The sequence below is a fragment of the Papilio xuthus genome, unplaced genomic scaffold (genome assembly GCF_000836235.2).
Source record: "Papilio xuthus unplaced genomic scaffold, Pxut_1.1 DF826923.1, whole genome shotgun sequence".
Lineage (NCBI taxonomy): Eukaryota > Metazoa > Arthropoda > Insecta > Lepidoptera > Papilionidae > Papilio > Papilio xuthus.
Window position 1 is genome coordinate 2545145 of NW_013531726.1, and position 27493 is coordinate 2572637.

The 27493-nt window shown below is 31.8% G+C and overlaps 2 protein-coding genes across 3 annotated transcripts in view; one reads left to right on the forward strand and one right to left on the reverse strand.

The window, feature by feature from the left end:
- Nucleotides 1-688: 688 nt before the first annotated feature.
- LOC106122497 (IQ and ubiquitin-like domain-containing protein) overlaps nucleotides 689-27493 on the reverse strand; it is a 73885-nt gene continuing 47080 nt past the window's right edge. The window contains exons 2-8 of one of the 2 annotated variants that reach the window (XM_013318483.1): nucleotides 7405-7503; nucleotides 5950-6179; nucleotides 3536-5286; nucleotides 3253-3365; nucleotides 2901-3109; nucleotides 2617-2746; nucleotides 689-2404 (exon numbers count right to left, since the gene is read on the reverse strand). In XM_013318483.1, the coding sequence (XP_013173937.1) occupies nucleotides 1256-2404; nucleotides 2617-2746; nucleotides 2901-3109; nucleotides 3253-3365; nucleotides 3536-4460 (2526 nt within the window). In that variant the 5' untranslated portion in view covers nucleotides 4461-5286; nucleotides 5950-6179; nucleotides 7405-7503 and the 3' untranslated portion in view covers nucleotides 689-1255. The remainder of the gene's footprint in view (nucleotides 2405-2616; nucleotides 2747-2900; nucleotides 3110-3252; nucleotides 3366-3535; nucleotides 5287-5949; nucleotides 6180-7404; nucleotides 7504-27493) is intronic. The other variant, XM_013318486.1, reaches the window with a different exon arrangement.
- On the forward strand, nucleotides 13166-14366 carry LOC106122499 (uncharacterized). Its single transcript, XM_013318492.1, has 2 exons — nucleotides 13166-13226; nucleotides 13306-14366. Exons 1-2 carry the CDS (start codon nucleotides 13211-13213, stop codon nucleotides 14307-14309), a joined length of 1020 nt encoding a protein of 339 aa, XP_013173946.1. The 5' UTR covers nucleotides 13166-13210; the 3' UTR covers nucleotides 14310-14366.

The following is a 27493-nucleotide window of genomic DNA, read 5'->3' on the forward strand; positions in this document are numbered from 1 at the left end:
TAGAGATTAAATTTTTGATATATTTTTTTTAAGTTGATCGGACAATGTTAGTCAAAAAGATTTTTAGACAGCTTTACTTAATTTTTAAGAAATTTTGACCGCTTTAATTCTAGAGTGCAGCGGCGTATGTAGTTTTAGTTTTATACATTTTTTTGGTGTTTCTGACCTGTATCCTTGAAATATCTTTGAGGTTTCGGGTTCGATTATCAAATTTGGGACCTTATTAAGTTTTGTGGAAAGCTGATAGCCTATTGCTGCTTATCCCAAATGGGGTAAACGACGTCTAAGGCTTTTATACTACTATTTCTCTGGGTGGTTTCTTTAGGTAGATACTTTTAGAGTTTGTTGTGTATTTGTAATGAGTTTAATTACCTAAATTATATTTATGTAATTTATTGCGCTATGTATCGGATAAGCTTAGCTGTAAAACGCATTTCGTTATAAAACACTTTGTCACACGCCTGTGTTTAAATTTAAAATATGTTGTTTCAGACTGTCACGAGAGTTTGATATCTTGAGAATTATTATTTTAAATGTAATGTGTAATTATGTTATAAAGTATTACATTAAAAGAACGATTTCATTAAACTTTGTTGTTTTTCTTATCTCCATATGTAAACTGAATGAAACTAATTGAACATCTAAAACATGTTTATTAATTTAAAATGAAATATTTAAATAATGTAGTTGATATAAAATAATTCTAATTATAACATTGAAATAGATAAAACAATTTATTGCAATATTCGTTCGTAAAGCAATTGCAATATTCGTAAAAAGCAGTGATTAAGGGACCGTACTCTAGACGGCTAAGATTCGAATTTCAGCTAACGGTATCTTACTGTGCTAGAGATCTAAAAAAGCGAATCTGTGTGAATGAAGCCTTTGCTATCTCTAAACAAGGTGTCAAAAAAAAATACGAAAGCGTATAATAATCACAGAACATTATAGCATTATTCATTCATTCATTAAAAATATAAGCGCCCGATTGCTTTCCTTGCTATACCTGCGGGGTAAGTCAAAGTGAATTCGCTTCGAAGCGATTTCATAGCAAACTTCAAAAATGTATGGATCATTCACGTGAATACTCATCGAAAGTTATTGTTAGTTCTATACATTTTTGAAGTTCGTTATGGAATCGCTTCGGAGCGAATGCACTTTGTCTAGTCCCGCTGAACATTTGATATACAAAGCAATCGATTATAATATAAAACAATATAATCTACAAAATCAACATGATTTATATGAGTAAAAGCTATACAAATTTACCCAAAGTAATGCGGTCAACAGCGTTGACATGTGCTATTGCAGGCGCCCGAATTCCTTGCCAGTCGCCGCTCTCGGTAAAGCGTTTGTTGATAGATATCAACTGTTCGAAATTAGCGCGGGCGAGCTTGTGCTTGTTTGCAACCTTACTTACCAGCTCTTCATCGTATACCGCCTCCGGATTTTCCAATTTCAAATGCTCCTTCATTTCTTCAACGGTGACCAGGAAACAGTTCCACGGAGACCAATCCTCTGCGACGTGCCAACGACACAATCTCAACTGAGACATGTCGGCACATTCGCTGATAGCAGAGTGAGAATGCCAGAGTTTCTCCACAATGAAGAATATATCTTTCTCCTGTAGGACAAATGCTAAAGATCCCCAGCATTTACGACGTCTTTCATCACGCTGAACGGCCCTAAGAATGAATCTGTAAGGAGTCATGTCAATCCAAAGTCTTTCGGTGACGTCCTTCCAAGAGCACGACATGCAAACGAGGAATCCACTCATTTTAGCATTCAACGGGAACTCAGTGTGTAACTTAACCTGATGGCACATTTCACAGAAGTACAGTCTTCCTTCCTCCATCTTTTGGTAGTCTCTAATATCCTTGCACTTAGTTACGCCCGAATTTAGCTCCGAGGTTTTTATTAGTTGTAATACGCTTGCAGAGATCCTTCGTCTTAAAAATTCTAATTGATGATCGTCGCATCTTCTTACAAGAAGGTCGCACTCTCTATCCAACAGAGCTACAATCTCGTCAACCAAGTCATGTGAGAATTCTTGAAGTGCAGCTCTCATATCGACGAGAAGCTCGATTCTTTCGTTTGCCTCCAAGTCGTCACGTAAAAAGGAATTATACAATTCTTTGAGCTTTCTCGCTTTCTGTATTTCTATGGTTTCCATCGTAATCAGTTTACCGTCTCTGCCGAACCAAGCGACTGGTTTTGATATTTCCTCCAAGAATTGTTTCTCTTTTGTCTTACGACTGTCTTCCCTCACTTTAAGTCTGTAAGATTCGATGCATCGCAGCAGCTCAACTTCTTTATCTAGGAGCAAAGTAAATTCTGCAATTTTGGGACCTTTTGAGTGCAGCCGTGAAATTCTTGATATTTCTCCATGTTTCCACCGGTCGACCTACACAAAAAGGCAATGTTTGTTTTTAATCTTACTAATATTATAATATAAATGCAAATGTTTAGATGGATGGATGTTTGTTTCAAGGTATATCTAGAACGGCTGCATGGATCTGGCTGAAATTTGTGCACGACAGCTAGTATAACAATAAATAACATAAAGTATGTTATAATGAAACTTATACAAATTTAAAAAGGAGTAGAATATGATACCATTGCGTAAAGCTGATCAAAGTCTTCTCGTGTTTTAGGAAAAGTTTTAGTGATGAGATCTCTTCGTAAGCGTCTCTCCATAGCCTCGCGTTCTAGTCTATCTTCTTCCTGCATCCTTCTTATTCTTTCTCTGAAAATCAAATATGTTTCAATCAAGTTTGAGTGTGTTATAAACAATTTTGTTATTTGTGCAAAATCTGTCCTCTTATTTATCTAATAACTAATGATTACATCATCGACTAAAGCAACAACAAAGATTACGTTGTCTATTTTGTGGCACGTACTTGCACTCTTTCAGCCATTTTTCCACCTTCTGTCTAAACTGGTGATGTCGGAAAGCGCGCTGTATGATAGATGCGTAATGTTTGTGGTTCAACCTCGCTATCATCTCATCGTAAGTCTCATAACGTTTAGGAATGATAATTTTGTCGGTCACACTAGGAATATACACTTTCTCGTTGGCCATTTGTGTAGCTCGATTGTAACTGGTTTCCTTTAATTAAAAAAAAATTAAATCAATACATCATTCTACATTACCAAGAAGCGTTGTGATCTTGCGAGACGGTTTTTAGTTTTTTTTAATGTTAACAAACTTAAGTATGACATGACATAATGCTAAAACATTTGAGAACCTACCAGAACTCTTTCGATTTCTTCAGCAGTTTGAGTATCTCTGCAGTTCTTCCTTTCCGGCGATACTTTCTCCGGCTTTTGAGGTGTTTGTGTGAAAGCATGATGATATATAACACCTTGAACGGAATGGTTTTAATTATTGTATGAAATAATTAAAATCTATTGTGTATTAGTTAGAATTTTGCTGTCAACTATTTTACTACCACGGTTACATTGTAGTCAATTAAAAAGAACAAAACATTTTAGTCGATAGTGCCATGTTTTCAGTAGGAGATAAGATTATTACCTGTGTGTATATTTTTATATCCACCCAGAAAAGGTTTTTCAATTGGCCTTGAGAATACTTCGACATTTAGTTGTCTTAAGCCGGTACCAAATGGCACAGTCACTGCCAAGACATCGTTCGTAGGCACTTCCTTATACAACTTGTCCAAGTTCAATTTTTTATTGTCCTTTGTCAGTAATTCGACTTCAACGATTCCGTATTTGTTATAGTCCAGGTCCAAAAGTGCCATTCGATCTTTCAGCGGATTTTCACCGCGTAATAGTACTAGGTTATCAGGGGCCACTTGAAATAATCCAGCTAAATTCTTTTTAATCTCGTGTATTTTTATAGCAGAGTGATACGATCTAGTAAAAATGCTCAATTGATTTCGGATTCTAAATTTTATTGCTATAAAAGGAAGAGCCCTTTTCTTCGGTAAGATCGACTGAAGAAGTTCATGAACGTAGTTCTCTTTGGGTATGGACGATAACGCAAACTTTTCGGAATCCTTTGTGTAAACGTCTATCGTCAAATTGCCGTGAGCGTCAGTTTTCAAGTTGGAAAGCAAACTAGTTTCCTTAAGTATGCTCCTATTTATAGTAAGCAGTAAATTGCTATTTGAAATGGATAGCAGCTTTGCCAATTTACGCTTTACAAATTTTATAGGCGTATTACTTGGGAAGACTTTACTGAAGGCTTCGTTAGGATGCATGGGAGATTTGAAAGTGACCAGGGTATGGCTGACGGGGCATTTGTATTGCTCGAAGTCTCGACGACAAGGGGCAGTGGAAAACCGAGATTTTGGTACATCATCTTGCATGGGACATGGACGGTATGGCGGTGCGGTCAATAATTTGTCGCGACCCAATTCGCACTGGCAACCTGCATTTTCGTTTTTACCTCCGAGCTCCGGGGATATGGAGATTATCACTTTATGTCCGCCCATTCTCACTGTTTTAATTAAATAAAATACAAACAAACAACTCCGAGAAAATGTTAACAAAATACCTTTAAATAGATAAAAGAAAAAGGGACTGAGCGACTAATTAATTGTTTATTTTTCGTAGCAATCGTTGCTAAGCAACTGACGTTAATTTCTTCATAGAGTAAAAAACATGTTTTTGTGAGATACAAAAGGTTTTTATAAATGTCTAATTACTTATTCCTTATTTCAAAGTTATTGATGGTAAAAATTGGAAGCCCCAAACAAGTTGAACACACGAGTCTATGGTAAAGCGTCTTAGATTTAAAGGTTCACATATTCTATACAGTGGGAGTTCTAAAACACTTGTATATATGTTTTGTATAGATGTTTCGGCAATGGGAACCCACGGATAGATGAGATTAATATGGAAACATGCTTATTCATAGCAGCATAGTAAAGATGATATAATATCGTAATCGACATGCGACAAATGAAATTTAGAATTGACATGTTATCATATGTCATCACATCATATTGCATGTATGAGAACGTTGTACGTGAATTCGACGATAAAGTAAATTGCAAGTACATTTCTTAGGTGCGCTCACAGACTCGCCTCTACATCTTGATAATAAAGGAAAACATACAACAACCCCGCGGGGCTCACTATGAAAATAGTTAAAAGAGTGAAAAGGTGCTCTATTAAGAATGAATTAACCGCTTAGCTTTTAAAACTGTAAACTCCTTTGAACATGTTTTTCAAAAGAATACACGTAGTGATTCTGGAAACGAGCTCTTGAAGCAATTTATGCTTTGTTTGCTAGTGAGATTAATTCTTTTCCAAAATCTGAAAATAACAGGAAATAAAATTAGAGAAATTGGTTATTATTAGAAGGTATTGAATCGAGAATATACATTGAAGAATTGGTTAAAGGAATTAAATGATAAATAAGGTAATAGAAACAATACATAAAGCAAAAAATGTCGAACCAGACCGATATTAAAAATGAAATCAATATTGTGTGAATAAACCTACTATTATTTGAGAAATTTTAACTTCATTACTGCTTCGATAAAAGTAAAAACTTATTGATGCCGTCATTTCATGAAAATAAGTAGGTATTCAATAGTTAATAAAATTGAGAGAACAATAAAATTACAGGGCAATAAAATATTGAATGTGCGAACCATATCCGCTGCGATATTAAATTCTACCGAAAACATAAAAATGATTTTCAGTCGTAAAACTATAATTTACAGACGTAAAAATGCGCTGACTTATATGTATATGTTAAGGCAACGTTCAGAAATGCACTGTAATTTTAAGAGTTTAAAAAATAAATCTACCCTATTTGTGTGAGTAGGACTCAAACTGAGCAATTATTATCAAAGTTCAAGCAAGTTATGTAACAATTACATTATCAAATAAACAAAATTAGCTTTCCTTTCCTTTGTATTAATGAAAATTACACTTTTGAAGAGCTTTTGATATGATTATACATGACATTACCTTAATATTGGAGTTGAACTATCCTTTGCAAAAAATAATTTGTATCGGCATCTCATTTGTCATTAAAGAGATGCATCCGAAGTAGTTTGTAGACTTGACTTGAAGACATTGCATTAGAAAAACAAATTAAATTAAAACGAACGGATGCACAGAGTAGGAAATAAGAGCGCAGTCAACTAATCCGTATCTCTAAACATCATTAGTCGCTCTCACGATCTGTGTAATGTTATCTGTAAGACGGAAACGAAGAAATAAGTTAACATTGCTATAAAAACCGTCTCCTAGAAGATTCTTTTTCAATTATCTATCTGTTAAAAACGTGTTAAAAATATTAATTTATAAAATTTTAGTTTCAAACCAGATTAATGCAATCTTTACGTGCAAATATTTATAGTTATAACAGATCATACACATAATATTGTTCTAAACAAACGAATAGTAGGTTTAAAAAAATGTTTGACTAAACTCAATATGTGCATAAACATAAGCAAAACTATTGCGGAAGCGGTGCTATCGTTGACCCGAGCGTTTATTGCATCTGTATCCAAAGGACGTGCGTTCTGTAAATACGTGTTTTAATCAAGCCTGTTGCTTCTCTTCCGTCCACCGCCGCCGCCCGCCGACGCCCCTCGCCGCGCCGCGGTCGCTGGACTTAGCAAAGAAAAACTTTGCATGCGTTTTATTACGACGGATGCGGAATTGCCGTGGGGTTTAATTTAGTAGTAGTCTGCTAGCAACGTCCTTTGGTAAATATCAAAAATACGATGTTGTATTTATAATTTGTGCACAGATCGTACTCAAACTATGAATACAGCGATTAGCAGAGTTAGGGCTGTTGATAGTGGCTTGCATCGAAATATATTTTTTTATAAAGAGACAGACTGGATAACCAATATGTCCTATCAAAGATTAATTACGGGATCCATTGCATACTTCATAAGTTCTTCTCTTTTTTCGCCATCTTGATGCCTTTGTTGAAGTAATCAAACTAGGATTATTTGTAGCCCGAACCTGGGAAAAACCCATGTTATTTTTCAAATTGGTTTCTAACAATTCAGATTGGTTATGCAAGAATAGAGCCATAAAGGCCTCACAACTGAACCAGATAGTCTTTCCAGTGCGATAATCGAGGAACAAATTTTATTGTGCCCTCGGGCGGCGGGAGTGGCCTAAGGCGGGCAGTGGTTCATTTGATTAAAGCCCGCCCGCGCTCGGAAATTATCAAACGAAACGCACCGACAGCCCAGCGGGCCGTGAGAGGCTGCATTAATAGTTTTTGTTGCCCCAACTCGGACCCGTTCCGTTTTGCAAGTTAAACTTTGGCAAATTTTTACTTTGTACGAAATATTCAGAATTCATTTCTCAATTCTCTTTTACGTCTCTATTAATGGTTATTCTATGTTTATAGTGTTTTAATAAATTGAAATGAACTAATTAAATAATAGTTTAACTAACGCGCAGTCCAGTGTAAGATCCGACTAGTTTCGAGGTTGTTGGGGACCTTTCTGGGATGACGGCAGCTGGGAGTAGTTCGCGGTTGCACCTCATCTCATGCTGAAAAAAATAAAATAAAAAGGAGTCAAGTTGTTGTTTGAGTGTATTTAGATAATGCAAAAAAATCTCGAAAACGCCAACGCAGCATAGATTGATATGAATTTAAACAATTACATCACAAAATTTTAAATAAATTAAATCTAAAACGAATATTTCTCTATTGTATAGATTTTCCATTCGCACCTAACGTTAATTTGTTTGTACAAATTTAACTGTGCGCCCACAAAACGATTCGATTAAAATTTATCCGTCTATTTCATTTGACAAAATGTTGATAACACTTTGTAAACTTTATTGTAATATCATACTCGAAAATTAATTTATTTGCGTTGATTTTGATAACGTACACTAATCTAGTAATTATGTGCATGGTATGATGTGTGATGATATCATTTGTAAGGTTTTAATATTTTAATAGCTCTTTATAATAGTTATTAAAACTTTTTTACCCACTCATAATATCATTGTAACGAAGTTATTTAATCTAATTTGTTTCAATTTATGATTCATAATAAAAACGAATCAATTAAACTTACGAGCGTTCCAATTATTTATTGCATGTGCAATGCATGAGCTAAAATATGGCTGAACTGACTAAAACGTGCACGTGGAACGATGACAAATATGATTACTAAAATGCCAACAGAAATGATTGTAACGGAGAGTGGTGAGTCAATACACGTAATGAGGTTTGATTAGTGAGGGTCGCGCGTGTTGGACGCACATTGAGTAATTTACGTGAATGTTCATTGTCGAAATATTTGTATAAAAAGATATAGCCATCTCTTTCACTCTCTTTAAAAAGTTGAGATAACAATATGTTTTTGACAGATGTTTCCAAAATGGAAACTGACGGTTGTAAACGTATACGTATGTTTGTTAGCTTCAATATTTATTTGCTCATTGATATGTTATGCAATTGAGTAAGTTAAATGAAAATTATTATATATAGCTGAATTACTTAATAAATTGAACAAATAATGTGTAGCAAGTTCAGAAAATATATTTTTTTGATGTTAGGGTAAACCTGCACGGGATTGCCAATCAAACAGTTGTATTACTTTTATAATACTTAAAGATAGAAAACGAACGATGCGAATATCAACCGTAGATTTAAATTGAGCCCAGACTTGACTAAAACACATATACTTAAGGCACTAATGATTATAAAAACTGTCCAGAATAAATCGTAATGACATGTCATTGAAAGCTTTAATCGGTCCATCATTAGCAGGTATTTAGCCTTTCCCGATTGCGGTATTCAGTCAATTTGTCGAATGAATTTCCACTCGGCTCAACGTCCGCCCCGAATGTGACGTATTAATTATTTATGAAATTAATAGCGATGGTAAAAACGATGTCTGATCCATCAAAGCGTCCGCGATCTTTATTAGATTACGCATCTCTGAGTGTGTCGGTCGTTTTGATGATTTGGTCATCAAACATTCATTAAATACTTTGCAATTTTATTTGTCGCTGTCAATACCTTTGACTTTGATAAAATATTGAAACGACCATTTATAAATGTTTATTTTTCAAGTATTACAATGTTTTTAACGCGAGTAAAAAAAAACAAAAAAATGAATTAAAAAAATTTTTAACTTTTAAAAATCTTTCAAAATCTAGAACCAGTAAATAAATTGATGGTTAGATGAGTCGAATCGAAGCATTATCTTTGACACAAGAAGTTGCCGTGCTATCAACAAAATAAATCCAATAAAATATTGGTCATATTCAGTACTAATGCAATGTTTGGATCAAATGTTTGTGTCACCTTGTACACGAGATTTGAATGTAGTTATTTCCAACGCGATTTCGTTGTAGGGATTACTTGGATTTTTGTGATGCGTAACATCGCGTCTGCTAACATGCCACACGAAGCTAATACATACTTTGGAGTTACATTGAATTTGTGTAGAGGAAAACGTGCCATTGAATATTTGAATTGAAACTTTAGTGAATATTTACACTAAATATTGTGGATGTTTCTGAACAAGTTTGTATAACTTTGACCTACATATTTATCGTCTGATAAAGTAAGTCATTAAAGAAAACTTTTCTTACAATTTGTGTTCATTTTATTTTGAACATTTAAATAAATGGCAGAATTTTATTCCTCACATCGCATTAATGTTAAGGTTATTTAAACAACACAATTTTACTTCAACATATTCTGATTCAATACATATTAAAATTTGTAGAAGAAAAAAATTTAATAGTTATTTACCGCGGAACAGTGAAAAATATTTTCAAAAGCACAATGGTTCGATATAAAAAGAAAATTAAACAAATGCAAATACAGTACGGCTAATCCAACTTCATACGAGTGTTAAAAACGTTAAAACAATGGCCTAACTTATAATAGTGTGTCGATGAAATTGGCAGCTAATTTCTTCTTGTACAGCAACGCGGCGTATTGTGGCCGCTTTTTTCTTTTCAGCCAGGAACTTTGTTTTCGTTACTTACGGTTGACATATTGCTAATGAATTGCTAAGCGATTATTTTGCTAATTACCATTAGAAGTTTACAAGAACATTTAATGCGATTAAGTAAATTAATAATTTCATTTGTCGTACATTTGTAAATTAAAAAAAAACCTCTTAAAGTCTATTTTAACTTCAGATCTTACCTTAATAACGTAACTTAAGGAATATTTGGGATTTCAGTTTCATACGATTTATCTTTTATGAAAGCAAAAAAAAATAAACTAATATAAAAACGGCTAAACACTCACGTACTGGTGTTATTTCGCGGACGCGGCTTATAAAATAATACGTCCCACTCACCCTGATGAAGGGCCTCCGAATGGCTCTAAACTAGTCGGTGCCGCCACCGGATATATACATGAGTGTTTTGCCGTTTTTATATAAGTTTATTATAATGTCTCACGAAAGTTTAAATAATTTTATAGCAAAACAAAATTGTTAAATGACTGTAAAACAATTTTCAATTATCAGCAATTTTATGCATATTAAATTCAAAAAAATAAATATCCTCACTTTTAACACTACAAATTCTAAATTACACTCGAAACGTACAATGCCAACGAGAAGTGGAATATCATAAAGCTTCCATATTAAAAGTATTCGCTAAGGTAAGTGTATTATAATTTCAGTCGTATATCGTAGACGGCGTGAAATGCTCCAGTACTTAGCCGCGTCCGTCTGGCTCGTAATAAAACCTCTCCACTTATCAAATAATATGCATATGGTATGGGATCTGTACAGACTAAAGTTTTGCAGAGAGAATTAAGTCTTCAGTGCCCAGACACTTTTCTTAGAATGCATTCGCAAAAATACTTTTAATTGGCTTTTATGAATCCAATAACATTTAAAGGGGCTTCACAGGGCCTTTCACCCTTATTCAAAGAAACGAGTCGCAGTAATCTACACCTTTTAACTTTATTTTTAGTCAAAATGACACTTTGAAACTGTTTGAAAATACCAAAATTTATAGTTTTCATCTGAAGAATATGCTATTGTTTAAATATTAGACACGATAAAACAAAGGACTGCAAAACTAGAGTGATAAAATATTTATATCGTCTTAAACATGTAGGCTAATTATTCAAATTAAATTACATTTAAAAAGTTAGAATAAGCCGCAGTAACAACGTCACTATTGGATTTGTATTTTCATGATTTACTTTACAATAAAACAAGCCGGTTATGAGATATAACATCGTATTGACAGAGATGTAGAGGAGCGGTAAACATATTAGTATACGTGGATAAGTCCTGGTCAAACGGAGTGCGGCGTGCGTGCCGGCGCGCCTGTCCGCGGGATATCAGCCTCGCTGTCCATTGCATAGCGCCCGCGTATTTGGTGCAAGGACCCATCGTGTTTGTGCACCGCTTACTGACCTAGCAACAATATCATTTGTTGTTATTATAACATAATTATCTCATTGTAATGTCGTGAACGATATCGAAACACTGAATGCGATCAAACAACTGCATCTTTATTGGCATAAGATTAATAGTTTAAGGATTGTGAAGTCTTTTTCCATGTTTGATATCTAAATTTATTAAACAATTATAACTAACTTAATTAAGAATCTTAAAGGTCAAGGATATAGATATATGTCTTCAATTAAGTTTCGTATTTTTAAGTATATAATACATAAATGATAAATAAATATAGAAACCGCTAATCTTAAGAACGTTGAAATGTTGAAATGGTGGGAACAGCGGACGTACATAAAAGTGCACGTGTTTACGGGCCCTGCCAGCCAATATCCAGCGGACTGATTGCTTCTTTACTGTTACACGATAAAAATTTTATTAGTTGGTCGTAAAATGTACCGACGAGTCGCGAGACCCAGTAGCCAATATATTTTAAACTGCCACGAGACTTTAAATGTTTAGACGTTAAAGAGCCAAGTTTGCGTTACGATTAATATCTTAAATAACTAATCGAGACGATGACGATTTGCAAATAACATAACTACTTTTAATTTTTAATACAATAATCTGTCAATTGTGAAAATATTTTCTAAAAGTAAATATTTGTTTTTTTTTTATCTTAATCACTTTAGTATTTAATAGATACGTCCCCTTTTTATTCAATAGACTTAGGCATCAGATGCACATTCGAGTACGTAATAAATACAAAAAGGCGCAAACTTTTCGTAATACTTTATGAATATGAAACACAGAAGCGCATACAAAAAATTGTGCGCTCGGCTGCGCAAACCGTCCAACTGTTCAAATCGTTTAGTAAACACTGGACATGCAGTACAAGAGGTACAGCGATTTTAATCGATTGGAAACGGAACAAAGTGAAAATGTACACCTCAATTATTCCGCCGGCCGCGACTCTAAAATAACTATTCGTCAACATGTCGGCTACGATAAGAGCTGTTTTAGACAATTTAAATTTTGGATTAAATGCTTAGATATAAAACAATATTTTTCACATTCTAACAAGAGTGCCCCTTACTGTACTGTATTTTTACATTAAGGTTTTGAGATGATGATAATAGTTTTACTAATGATATACTATTTGTGTACTAACTAATTATATTTAAAATAATAACTTATTTTTTGTCGAAACTCATAGTTAATTGACCTTTTTTTTATAAAGAATTTTTTTTTTAAATTTCATGCAATGTAAGACACGTTTTCTATTAAAATATTTATGCTATCTTCAAACACTTAATAACAGCGGAACCAAAAAACAATTTCGAACAATACAAGCGAACGGAAGAAGTAATTAAACTGCAGCGTTGTTAATATCAAAGTCCATTATTGAGTGAGCCTCATAGAAGAACTCAATAAAACATAAAGCTTCGGTTTGTGTCGCCGCGGACCGAGTCGTCTCCAATAAAATACAAATAGACTCGATTGAAATGCAGGACGAGCCGGGCTGTTTACTTGATGCCGATGCCGTCCAAGGCAACGCGTAACCAAGATTGCTTTTTTCAGTTTTCCTTTAGTTGTAAAATGTTTTCGTGTGAATTAAAATTGTTAATTGAAATGCTTTAAAATATGTTGCAATATAACCCAATGTTGTTGTCATGTACAATGTATTAATTTTTCCTTTGCTATTATATTTTTTTTCTTTTGTCAGTACTTTTCGAGTTATTGCTATGTACGTTTCTAATTTTGCTCTTAATTAATGCCGTAGTTAACACGCGTGATAGGCGTTAACATGTAAAGATTGTGGTAATGAGAAAAAACCATTCCATTTCATTTCGATAGTCGACATGAGATCAATATGGTGTAAGAAATATTTTTCTTCTTATAATGTAACTTTAAAATAAGGTTCACAAAAAATTCTATTACGTTTTATCTTTTACAGGTTTGCTTTTGATTTTTTCACTATCGAATTGTTTTGCTTGGGAAACATCAGCAACTTCTGAAGCATTGTCTGCTTTAATAGACAAGTTGATTGCACAAACAGATACTAAACCTATGCAGGAAAATATAAAATATAGAGAATCTGAAAATAACGCACGTGCAAAATTAAAGAACGATTCAAACGTTATATACTTAAAATTGGTGCCAAATGAAACATATAATTTGACTTTACAGCCAAATGCAACAAAGAGCAAAGAATCTGAAATAAACATTGATCAAGAAAAAAGTTTTATCGAAAGTAACATACAAAAAATTTTAAACTCGACAAACAATAAAGATGTCTTAAAGAAAATATTACACGATATAAAAATCAAAATAGATAAAAACAAACCAGAACAAGAAATAAGAACACCCGCTAATATAAATTCAAATGAAAATGAAGATCCATCAGCATATGAGAGAAACAGAAGTAACGGGTTTGTTGACTTACGCAGCAGTGAAAGTCACCCTAACATACTAAAAACTAAGAAAACTTTAGTACTTAATGATGACACAAATATAGAAAAAATAGTACCTGATGTTTTGAAAACTATTAAAAAACAAATACCTTCTATAGATGTAAATGATAAAGAAGAATTAACAAAAGAAAAGTTTGAGACAAAGCAAACAAAAGATGAAAATCTTTCTCCAATAGAACATATTCCTTCAAGAAGACGGTATACTTCGAATGAAGCAACAGCAAAAGACACAGTATCTCGAAATAATTTATTAAGAAATCCTTCGTTATTGGGGTCCCTGTATATTTCATCTAAGACAGTTCCAAAGTATCCGTTAAATTTGTGTGGCAATTGCAAACATGTAGGCCTTGTTAACCTACCGTTGAATAATCTAAAAAATAACGCAATGTTACAACAGGTTATGCGTAGAAAAATAATAAGTAATTTTGTCAATACGATAAGACCAAATTTACTCTATAAGAATTTTAACGGTATAAATTTAAAGTGAAAAGGTCAGTTTTATAACTAGTTTGTCTCAGTGCAAGCTCTCTGTATACTTACCTTATCTACAACATGACTATAACTTGTTGCTTGCTGTGTTTTCCTAAGGATTATATTAAAAATAATAACTGTAGCAGTTGTCAGCTTTTAATCTATGCATGGCATGCGTTTAGTTTATATAGAATACTAATGAAATATAGAGTTTTGCTTTCATAGAATATTATACTAAATATTTGTTTAATTTCATTCTAATCTTTTTCAAAGAAAATGACAGCGATGGCAATAGGAAACCTATGGTAATACTTTCATATTGTTGCTTTAAACTATTTTTTTTTACTAAGTAAATAATATATATATATATATATAGACTGAACAATATATATATATATATATATATATTGTTCAGTCGAGTTACCTGTTGATTCATTATTAAGTCATTAATTCTTTTAACGCCTTCCATGACAACCCAAACTTAATCAATTTAATTGCACAATCCAGTAACATTCAGCTAGTTAGCAAGTTTGGAATCTGAAACACAAAGAAGCTATCGGCAAATGGAAGTCTAACTAGTGATCAGAGTGCAAATACGATCAAACCGTAGCCCAAACTATGCTCAAAGATCTAGTTAGACCTCGGTGTGGCTCGTCTTCATTGAGGTGTTTGATGTTTACGCATCAACAAATGTTTAGATAATTTGTTACTGCATGTTTGTATTAAGATAAACATATTCCCTATTCTTAAGCAAATATTAAGAATGTTTCACAACTCCAATACTGAAAAAAAATACTGATAAGTAACGTATTAAGAAGAAAAATTGCGGGGCTCTAGAAGGGCTAACAAAGATTTCTACCTTATAAGTTTATTTATACATAAATTATATAAATAAAATTGTACACATTGTAAGAAGTATAAGACTCTCTACGCTCGCTCTGTCTACCATCATATTTTAAAAAAAGTTTAATAAGTATCATTAAAAGATAATACATAATTTAGACTATGTGTATTTAAATTTATTGTTAATAATTAAAAAAAAATATTATAATATCGTTACTTAAAAGGACTAAATAAAAACAAAAATTGTTCTAGATAATTTAAACGAGCCCAAGCTCGATATATATAACGTCCGTGTCGACCTTCCAGTTCTATTATCAGATTGGGACCATGTCACCATAATATTGCATTGCAATGCGAGTTACACGTATATCGTATTAATTTCTGCTGAATAAGTAACCGGGAAGTTCATTGAATTTCAATTCGATATATTTGATGATAAACACCGGGACACATGAAACTAAATAAAAGATTGTGATAAATGTGTAATGCACATAAATTAAATTACCACGGTGCAAAAAATAGAACTTAACATACTTCGCATTATCATGTAAAATATAAAAATGCAAATCGCTTCTGACGTAAACACTTCAATACGGAGACAGAATGTCCATATTTATTTAGCGGGAAAGTGATAAAAATAACATAAAATAACGGGAACTTGTCGATGTTTACGTCTTGAATATGACGCATATATGTTAAAGAATTATTTGTTAAAAGTTCTTAACACTCCTTTCATTTGAGGTGACAACATATTGGAAAATAAAAAACTAACTTACCTGCAACGATGCTGTATCTATACTTAAATTAATAAAATGATCCTTGACTTATATATCCAGATAAATGACTGTCATTTCAATCCTTTTTAAATTCTCTTTCAAATTGTGTAGATGAACGTAAAAAAGGTATGCACAAAGTGAAATGCATCTGCATAATTAAATGTTACGAACATTTCGCGACAACTCGTATCGCCGGCATCAGGTAACGGAAATATTCCAGGTTTGCGCGTTTCTCGCTTTTGCAGAAATTTTTCATAGCAAAGTGCACAATGGTCGCATTATAACAAGACAACTTCACACTCGCACGGGAGTAATCCTTAAGCGTTCATTTTCACGGCGCACGCTAATCTCTGTGTGAGCTTTCAATACCGTTTCGCATATAGAAAAGTTTCGCTGAAAATGTTTGAAACTTCTCATCGGGCGCGCCGGCTGAAGTTGCCGTGTTAATACATTTTCCTCTTTGTATCAAAACTTGATCTTTATTAAATATCTCATGCAAAACTAATAGCTACTTTAAATGTATTTGATGTATGTTCATTATGCATATATTTATTTACTTTTATTAAAAGATAAAAGTTTCGATAAGAACTACGGATTCATAGTTGACAGTTTTAGGTTGATTCTGTAAATAACACTTAAGAAACTAAAAATAAGATATGTCTTCTAAATTAGTTTAAGTTTAGTATAAGTTATATTTATTATATTTATATGTCTATACTATACTATACTCTGCAATTTTTTATATTATAATTGTTAACACAACATAAGAAACAAAGAAGTATTAAAAGTTTCATAGTAATTACTACGAAGTTTTATAAAACAAAACAACAAAGAAAATAATTGTTAGCAATTTTCTATCATGCTGCGGTAAATTAATACGTGAATCCTTTTAAACCCACAACGAAACAAAGTAAAGAGATCTCGTATAGTTTTAAGATACTTATTCAAATCCAATTTATTTTCCATTTCCTCACTTCATGAAAACTTAAATATGTTCGCAGGTGAACCACTCCGCAAGCAATCCTTTGATCGTTCTTATCTCTTTATGCAAATTTCTATCACACCATATTTTGATACCCCGTATTTTCATAGTTATTTTTTTTTATTCTCCTTATATGAAAACTGTTCCATTATGACGCTATTGTGGTTCAGTCCAATACTTTTTATGTAATCTATAGCAAACCGAAGAAAATTGTCTATCTAAGTGTTGGGAATTTAAAAAATATAACGTTAAGTCTATTCCTAAAAATTATTTGTCCAAATTAATAATCCCCAAAATATTGCTGCAAAAACTTTTTGGAGTCTGTACAAGAAATGTCGCGTTTACAAAGTTGAACTTAACTAGTCATTCACTTTTGTTCCAACTACGTGATTCTTGTAAGACAGCTGAATAGGTCTCCAACGATTATCTCTCAAATAACTCATGACTAAGTCGCTCTCAAAACTCATAAACAACACTTGAAGAAGTACAAACTTTGAATAAGTTATACAAACCCACTATACTACCAAAGAATAATTTGACGAAATCATAAAATCTGTTCATTTACTTCTTTTTTTGAAAACAAAGCGAAGAAAATCATAGAGGTTAAAGAGGCTTTTATTTTTTAACGAGAGCACATGCGCCGCGCGCGCGAGCTTACGATATGCTTGTTTTACACCACTTTGAAACGAGCCACTTACGAGCGGGCTTCGGGCCTGTAAGGAAAGAATCCGTTCGGGTTTATGTTTGTGGATTTTAAACAGTTCCCGCGAAATATTCCAAAGTTTTAATAGCCTCTCCGCCGCGAGCTGGTGTCTATAAACAGGAAAGTAGCGCAGTTATTCTTGAATTAACTAATACATCTGTTGTACTATAAACAACTGTATTAAGTTTCATTCGATTGTATAACGAAACAAAATCATTATTATTTAAGGAGCTTTAGATTTATTAATAAATCGGTTTTTATTATCTATATTATATATCTGTAATATATATATAGTTTTTATTATTAATATATAATTTTTTTTTTTTATTTTTAGAGTACTACATAATTATACAATTATAGTCAAATCTTACTGTTTCTTTAAGGGAAAGAATTAAATTATGCTTAGATAAGAATTTACATTTTCTTCTTAGATATCAAAATCACAAATTACTTAAAAAATATAAAATATTCCAAGAAGCTCCTCATCGAGAAGACCACAAATTTATTAAATTAACAAAAATTGATGACGAATTGTGATTTTTTTTGTCTAACTTTATCATACCTATAACGCAACAAAAGAAGATAACTTCAGTGTAAGTATTAAGTTGTTCACTTTTGAAGTTATGTAAGTTCAACAAATCCCCAGAAGCTTTCACTTGAAGCAATTTTACTCTGGTAAATATGACAAGCACTTTAATTAAATTTGATTCTCCCTTGAAATATATAGTTTAAGCAGCTTTTCGGAAATAAGCAAGTGCTTTATATTGCATTGTGACTTTTTATAGTAAATAAAAGAGAAATAACCCAAAGCATAAGTTAGCTATTTCCTGTACATACTCGTAATAAGTGCAAGGATTACCTATGAAGTTATCTCACTATTATATGGTAACCTTTGTATATCCCATTAAGGATTGGTTTTGACAATAGGAGTCAACATCAAAAAAGCATGCATAAATAATAAAAAATGACTTGACCAGTCATCTTTTATGATTTATATTATATATCGAATGTAAATTTGATTTCATAAGTAAGGACACCAAAAATTATAACAGGTAAAAAGAACACAAAACCCTTTTATATGCTTAAACTGAGTACTAATTGCTCGGTAACTTGACATGTTTTAATTTAGACTCAAGCTTTTCACGTTGAAGAGACGCGGCTTCCAAAATTTTCACAAAGTGCCATTCTTTGAACCGCCCCCGAAAGTGCAGTCAGAGGAAGGCTGTTAGACTGAATTGTCTATTATTTTTTAACTACACCAAAGAAGAGCTAAGTGCTACTTTAGATTAGTGTAATATTTTACACTTTTTGTCACTTATTTTGAAAATTAAAAATTAATTAATGTTACTTTTAAGATTTGAATAACAAACCAATAAGTCAATTTAAATAATGTTAAATTTATGATTATCATGAATATTTTACTATTTATTTTGAAATCATGTCATTTCAACAGCTCTCTAATTAATTGGACCTCCACTTAATCACCTAGTTCGAACTTAATTTCGACACGAAAAATTTATGTAATATTTCAGAAATTATTTAAAGCCACTTTTGATATTTTACAATAACAAGAAGATTTATAATGTCTTATTTTTCGGTTTTAAAGTAACGATGTTATTAGTAAAAAGGTTTATGGAATTTTTTGTGAACATTTCAATGTACGTACTTGATTTTTCATAGAGAATAAAATAGCGGAATTAAGAATATGATTTAATTTTCATGTACATTTAATTATATTTAAAATAATCTCTCTCTCCTAGGTTTGCAAACAAAGCTTAATATGTAAGAATTCTGTCAAGTGAAGGAACACAGAAAATAAATACGGATAAGTACGAAATTGGTATTCATGAATTTACCCGAAGCGATTTCCGAGTTCTTAAGATAGTGATCGTAAAGCTTTTCAAACTGTTGGTTTGATTAAACTGTTTGCAATTTAAATTAAAGTTCTTGTCGCTTCCCTAATAATTATTTAATTACTCTTAGCATTTCGATCGAAAAATAGCTGTAAGAAACATTATATATTTTATTTTTATTTCAATCACATTATCGTCACAATAAACTTATACTAGAGTCTAAATATCTCACATGTTATATGTTAATTAAGTCTACCGCTATACTTAGTTAAAATTTTCAAGAGTCAAGTGAACTTCACTAAACTTATCAATGATAGTATAACTTATCGAGGCGGATTTGTAAATTTTGTGTTCGAAAAAATTTATGAAATTTTTGTTTTGTTTGTGGTTTGTTAAATCGAATATTTATTTAGTTAAATACTTACTCAAATGGACGATTGGCGAGATATTACATAAAATTTACATTCATCTGAAGATATATCAATTACTCAAGATAGTAAAAACGAGGTAAAACAAAATATCCAATCATATTTGTTTCGTACAAACTTGTTATAAAACCCAATCGTCTAGTTAAGAATTCAAGCAACTTAGGAGATTACATGGATCGACTCAATCCGGATAAGCATCATTTCATTATCCACTGCATTCGCCGGAGATGTCTTACCTTCCTCCCATCGAATTAAAATACAAATTTCGATATTGTTGTTCTAATCTTAGCTTTATTTTGCATATGAATACTAACATTATATTTTATAAAAAATATTTTCTTATTTGCCATTTTTGTTAACATGTTAAAATAAATAACTTGGCTCAAAAATTTAATATTTAAATATATGTAAATTTAATTTAAGGCTGACCGTTTGTGACATCAACTGTACCTTTATCTAGTATGTATATACCTCAAGAGTAGTAATAATAAAACAATACTTAGTTTGAAAACATGATTGAATCAAATCAAATACGTTACGGGCGCAGTCGGTGCGTCAAAGGACTCAACGTATGATAACTGTTTGCCACTAGAATATACATGCTAGATTGGATAGTGCGTTTCTCTGTACTGTTTCTTTTCAACATCTGAATCTCTGACATTCGTTTATATAAATAACTACGTTCCTTATGTATACAAACAAACAAGTTCCTATAATTCTATTAGTAATAAAAAAGAACTAAAAATATGACGTATGACATATGCACTAATATGCGAACTAATTATTTAAAATCTATTAGTATTGGCAAGTCGCCATTTTGTTTAGGCAACAGCAAAAGAATAATAATTTTGGTTATGATACTGGGAATGTTCACAGGGTATTATTCGAAAAATAAATAGGTACGCACGCGACACTTTCATGCACATCGAAAATAATCCTTTAGTGTGTATTTTCACTCCGCAAGCGATATGATGCTTTAGAACTTGCAAACAAAAGGCTTTAATAAAATTGTAGGTAAAACCCTTTTGGTCGTATAGTTTTATTTTAATTAAATGTTTTATAAATAATACGTGCTTCCTAGAATTTAATAAATACTAAAAGTTTTTACTGGGTGTCTCCATGGCATAGAAAGAAAAAAATCGTTTAAACTATTTAATAATTAAAAAGTTGAATTCCGATTATTGCAAGGTAAATTCTAAATTGTCTTAATAAATAATGAATAAGAGAGACAAAAGGGAATAATATTAAGATAGATAGAAGTAAAAATAATGAGTTGACAGACTGAATGGTAACAAGACCACTCAGGTATTGTTTTCGTAACCGTGTACACACATACCCTACGCTCGTAGCATCGTAGACGCTCTACGATGCGTAGCCACTGTACCGTAGATGGCACTCCGCTTGTAGGAAAGTCCGTACATTTTGTGTAATTAAAAGTTACATACATAAGACAGGATTGTTAGTTCAGTGGAATTGTAAAGGAAAACTTGTAATTATTTTTTTCTTTTCCCTGTTTGTATTTCGAGATTTGTTTTTTTTCTATTTTCATTTGTACAGTAGTAACATTTTTGGCTTACCATGTGTAAACATTCATATTGTATAAGCATACAAAGAAGATATTCTGTGAAATTAATATTCTCAACATATATATATGAATCTTGTAGTAAGACTTCGCTCTGTCAGCTGTCTCTTTTAAAAAATAATCTGTTAACGATATCTACATATATATTTTAAATATATTTGATGAATAAATCTGTAGATGTGTATAAAATCATAGCCATGAAAGAGAATTAAGTATAAAGCTAGTTTATTAAGTTGGCGCGCTCACGTGCAGGAAGTTGTCTGCGAAATCACGAAGCGCAGAATAATAACACAATACATTTAGCAAGTTCCTTAAACAAGGAAACGTTTGACAATGTATGACAACTGTTCAAGAGTTTATTAATGTAGGAATTAAATTTGACAGTAAGACTTTATACTAAATATTACTACTACTACTAGATAATAAGTGAATACTTTGTACATAGTTTATAATACTTTTAATAAATAAAGTAATTTAAAATATTATACGGTGCTCTGAATAATAGATAAAAACATATAAAATACGCATTTTGCACGCCCTATACTTTCCCATTAAAGTCTCTTTGACTGTACTCAATGTAAGTGCAAAGTTTGCAGGGAACTGCAAAAGTGAGATTAGTCTATGAACATAGGTATAAAACTTACAACTTTGACTACGAGTATGAAAATTTATAGCGCTATAAATAAACATTCTGAAATCATTTTTTTGCGGCTAAAAAGCTTTAGATGTTGTTAAATAATTACCAATTATTTAAATACAATAGTTGGATTGTTTCTGATACGAATTTAATATTATTTCATTGTCACTAATTTGCAGTATGTACCAGAGAATTTATATTAATTAAATACGTTAAACGTGAGCACGATTAGTTCATTAAATGTTGCTTTAAAAGAGTTCTAAGACGACAAATTATGTAACTATCTTGGCCATCACTTGATGTTGTAAAGAATTATTGCCGGCTGCGCTATTACGCCTCTCTGCACAACTAGAATATAATTAAGATGGAACTGTTTACTGACTTTAATAATTAATTTAATTTAATCAAATGTATTTTAACAACAGACATACTATAGTTTAACTCTAGAAAAGTTTTATGAATTATAAAACAATACAAATAAATCAGAAATACATATAAATAATTGTTGTAATTTTTAGTTTGTTTTTGGACCGATGAAAAGTGATTTTAATGATAATGTTACACGTTAATTTGTTGAAAAATTAATATCTAAAAACTACAATTCTAGGCGTTAAATAAAACAGGTTTTAGAAAAGTTAATTTGAGTTCAATTCTCTGGTCGCGACGAACAATTGCGAAACAACGACTGCCCCTCGCACAAATACGTAAGTCGATTAAAAGTTGGTTGTTATGCCCAAGCACGGTAACGTATACGTCATGTTTTCTGTGTCTGCAAATTAAAAATTCATTCTAATACGTTTCGTGGAAATAAACAAAAGGGCGTCAGATTTCTAGCATCTGTTTTGTTTCGCTGCAGGACATAACAATGATTTTATAGACGTGATTGTGACAAATGAATAGAATGGTGGTGTGCCTGTTCTACGTGAAAGTACTAAACGGATCACGATAGAATTGATTGTTTTGTAGAAGAAAGATTTTTGTTTACATTAATTATTTATTTTTGTAATATAAGGCGTGGAAAGTTGATTACACGAATTGTCCGTTTTAAGATGAAACATAATCGATGCTCATACAACTGATATAGCTTAATTGAACTTTATAAATTATGTTTTGACAAGAAAGAAATTAATAGTATAGAGAGAAGTTTATAAAAAAGAAATATTTAAAAACATGTTTGTCTTATTATGTTTATTGAGATGCAAAATCAGACATTTCCAATTAAAAAAACAACATTTATGTCGAGAGTGTAGCATTCATATCGCTACGACGACCTCGCCTTCTCTACATCCCCCTACATCGTAGCCGTTGTCTACGAAGGTATGTTTTTGAAAGTAAAAGATATAAAAGAAGGATTCTTGATAAACGCTAATTCATATTCAATATTTTTAAAAGATTTTCTTTTAATGAATTATTGTTGTTTGTAATATAATAAATTATTGATAAATGAAAATGAAATATTATAATTAAAACAGACGAAATTTTATTCAAAATTTTAAAACTATACAAAAGTTACAAGATACACAAGTCTTTTGTTTGTTTCAAATATAAAAAGAGATCTTTTTATTCATATCATTAAACGACGTTTTTTTCATCCCTACTGACATTACTCGCTTAATTTCTGTTCAACTGAAAAAAAACGAATAAACGAGTCGAGCTAAGTATCCCTTTTTTGTATAAACGAAAATAATGAGACGCAAATGACTTGTTCCAATTATTAAGCAACCAATTAGCAAAACATTTCGAACAATACGTAAATAAAAAATTGTTATTAGTAGAATTGGATATTAAAACTGATATTCATAAGAAAATAATATAGCCTACGATAAAACAATGCCAAGCATATACTTCAGTCTGTATCAGGGACCCTTAAAATGTTTAATATATATAATTTTTACCTCTCTGTTTGTCAGTCTACATCCGCTTTGTTCCGGATAATCTCAAAATCGGCTGGACCAAGTTTGACAGGACTTTTACTGGAAGGTAGTTGTAACTATGCGGGAGTAACTTTTTTTAATTCCGCGCTAAAAAGTCCGCTAGTTAAGTAGCCACTGTAGCATTCACCGATACAGGGCCAAAATGAATTTGTAGTGTCATTTGTTTGTAATGTTCCATGCAAGATTAAACTGCACATACGTTGCATTTTTATTGTGTTTTGGAATGGGGATCTGGATTAATCATTTGTTTAAAGTTCGAAAATTAGGAAAGTATATTGCGAAAATATACTATTTTGTGAAATAATAAATGAGAAAATGTTAGTGATCGTCAGTTATTAAAGTTAAAAAAATAAATAAAGTTAACCTTTTATTAGAGAACAAAAACTATAGGCGATACTTTTCAATAAAATTTACTTAAATTTACATAGTGAAAGTTGTGTAAGTTCAATAAGCCTATAGAGCAATTTGAGCTCTCGACAAACTTTGTCTAGAGGGCTCGGAGAATCAAAGTGAAATTACGACAAATTTCACAAACAAGTGTTAAGTATTCAGTAGTGAGTGTTTAGTTAAAATGTCTTGGAATAGTATTGAAAACCCTAGAACCATAAATACCTTTTCTCCATGTATTTCGCCCTTCATATATCATTGAAGTACAAAAAAAATGCATAATTTTTTTACACAATTTTCAATGCAAAAATTTTATTTCATATACCTGAAATAATAAGTATAGTACAAAAGACATTTTGCTGCCGATGTTATGATTTGAATACTACTTTTAATTTCTTTTGATATCAATTAGCGATTCTTTTACCGTAATTCTTTGAAACGGGTCGAGATAAGTATTCGTTTTTTCGACGCCCTGACAAAGTAGAGTTTTTCATTTCAATGTATCATCAGTAAGTGTTACAGATTAGCACAAGCTCCGACCTTATTTCCGCACAAATGGATTCGCGGGCGTTAGAGAGATGTCATACGACCGTTACGCTTGTAGCGGATTGCGGCACCGCCGACGTATACATGTTTTGCCAGATATACAAGAAGTAAAACATGCTTTGAGTAATTGTGTATTAAATTTGTGTTGTAACGTGAAACTGTGTGTAGAGTCTTACGTTGTTTGGTTGTACCGTAATGCAGTTGTTCTGATATCGGAAAGCCACATATCGGCACAGCACCGCGCTGACGCTACCACGCTTGTGTGGCAACTCGCTTACCTTTTATGATTGTACGAGTACGTTGGTATTACTGAAAACGATGTATGAATGTCAAGCACCTACTAACTGCGTAATTCTGAATATTGTGGCGTGTATTAATATATTTTTTTAAGAATAACGTTTATGTGAGATATGAACTGAAGATATTTTAATGGATTAATTTGATGTGTATGTAGTAAATTATATTTTCTTCCACTGTTCAAACTTGCTTTAGTCTGAAGATAATTTGGGGGTAACTAGTGAAATTGTAAACTCTTTTTCTAGAAAATTGTTAATAATGTCATCCAATTAGTCACTAAAATGTAAGTTGTCAGTTAAAGGTTGTTAATTTTTCTCATCATTCAACCTCGACCTAAAAGGCAGTTGAAAATTAACGAACGACAACTATTTTACATTATAAATTATCTTTGTAGGTAACCACTATTTGAGGGTTGTTTAGTTTTACAGCTTATTTTAGTTACAATATTTTAAAATATAAAATATACCTTTGCGAAATATGCTTATTTAGAAGAAATGTAACAAATTTAAATTAACTCATTCTATATGGAGATTTATCATATAATTTAATGTTTAAGCAATATTTTAAATTGTGGTACATATGATTAGTATCAGAGTAAGTAAATTGTGGAGAAGTAATTAATTCGTGTTAATTATTTTGAGTATAAAGAAAGGTACAAGATTAATTTACTTTTCATATCGAGTGAAAACAAATTCACTTGCACATGTTAAAGAATAAATTGGTTCGGTCCATTCACGCGTGAGCAGCGGGAGTATTTGAAAATATTTGAACACGAAACCTTTATAGACTATTAGTCAGATGTTTGCACGCGGCTTCCCTATGAAATCTACTTTTATATTTATTTATATAAACATATTTAGTAATCTTTGAATTGGAAACATTGCAGACGTGCTATTTTTGGCAATGACAAAACTCGTTTGGAATAAAAGCATGCTTTCAACAAAGTACGCATGTGATCTCTAGTTACTAACCAACATAATACATAATTTATCTCTAAAATCCTATATTAGTATGTAACAATTGATAATAACAACAATATTTAAGTTCAACGGAAAAAGAGATAATTACTCATTATTTTGTTCTTTTATATTAATAATTGGTTGTTAAACTGTTAAATATTAAAACGACACAATATTAGTAATATAAAGTATTTCAAGCGTTGTAATGACACATTTTATTTTTCCCGGTGAATTATTTTTTTCACTTACGATAACGGTGAGGTTTTTTTTAGATTAGGATTGGCCTCACTGAGTGCTCTTCGGTCCCAAAGGGTTAGTAAAATTAGAGCAACGATCCTGGTATGGTTTTCTATAACTTGTTGTCAGTAATACGAATGAATTTTTTTTTCCAATTTGACTTCGTTTACATAAATTTTCGTGCATATTTTATTTACCCTGAATTTAATAACTGTAAAAAGCAAATTTTCATCGTTCAATCTCTATAAAAACGATATTGAAAATATTTAGTTAAAAGAATTACGATAGAAAATTGTTTCTAACAATTGTTAACAATTCGTGTATATAAAATAAATAAATAAAATAACATTTAATCCTTCCAATAAGCAAAAACAGCACAAAAATAATTATAAAGAAATAACACATAAAAACATAACATTAGCAAGAAACAGGAAATATATATTATACAAAGAGTGTTGCAATGCTGACCGGATAAGGTTTCACTCAGCTTATATGTATTGTATAATTTGTATAGCTATAGATAATTCACAAAGACATTGTTTAGTCTACATCATTCATCTAGGAGGCAGCTCTGTTCACAGTAATTACAACGTCATCTGCACCAGTGCAACAGTCACCTGTCTATATTGCGGTTGTATAGATCTTGTACTCGACAAACTATTATAACCCAGCTCTACTAAGATACATGTATGAAGACGTTGACAATGATGTTTGTATCGAGGTCAAATAATCAATCGAAGTAAGATAGCTCTTTTATATTCGTTGATGCCGCACTGAAAATCGTCAATTAGTGTAAAAATCAAAATTAAGACATGTAATTTTACATCTCTACCAAAAATTAGCATCTTAAAGTTTGTAAATAGTGTTCGCGAACCGTGGCCGTGACCTCTTGCACGTGCATTGTCGCTCTTACTGAATGTTGCAAGTAGGTGAAGAGCCGAGACATGCTCATTCTCATGTAACTTGAGTTAACCTATCAACAATTTTATTCAATTTGGTCCATAAATTAACTATAATAATTAAAAACAAAAACATT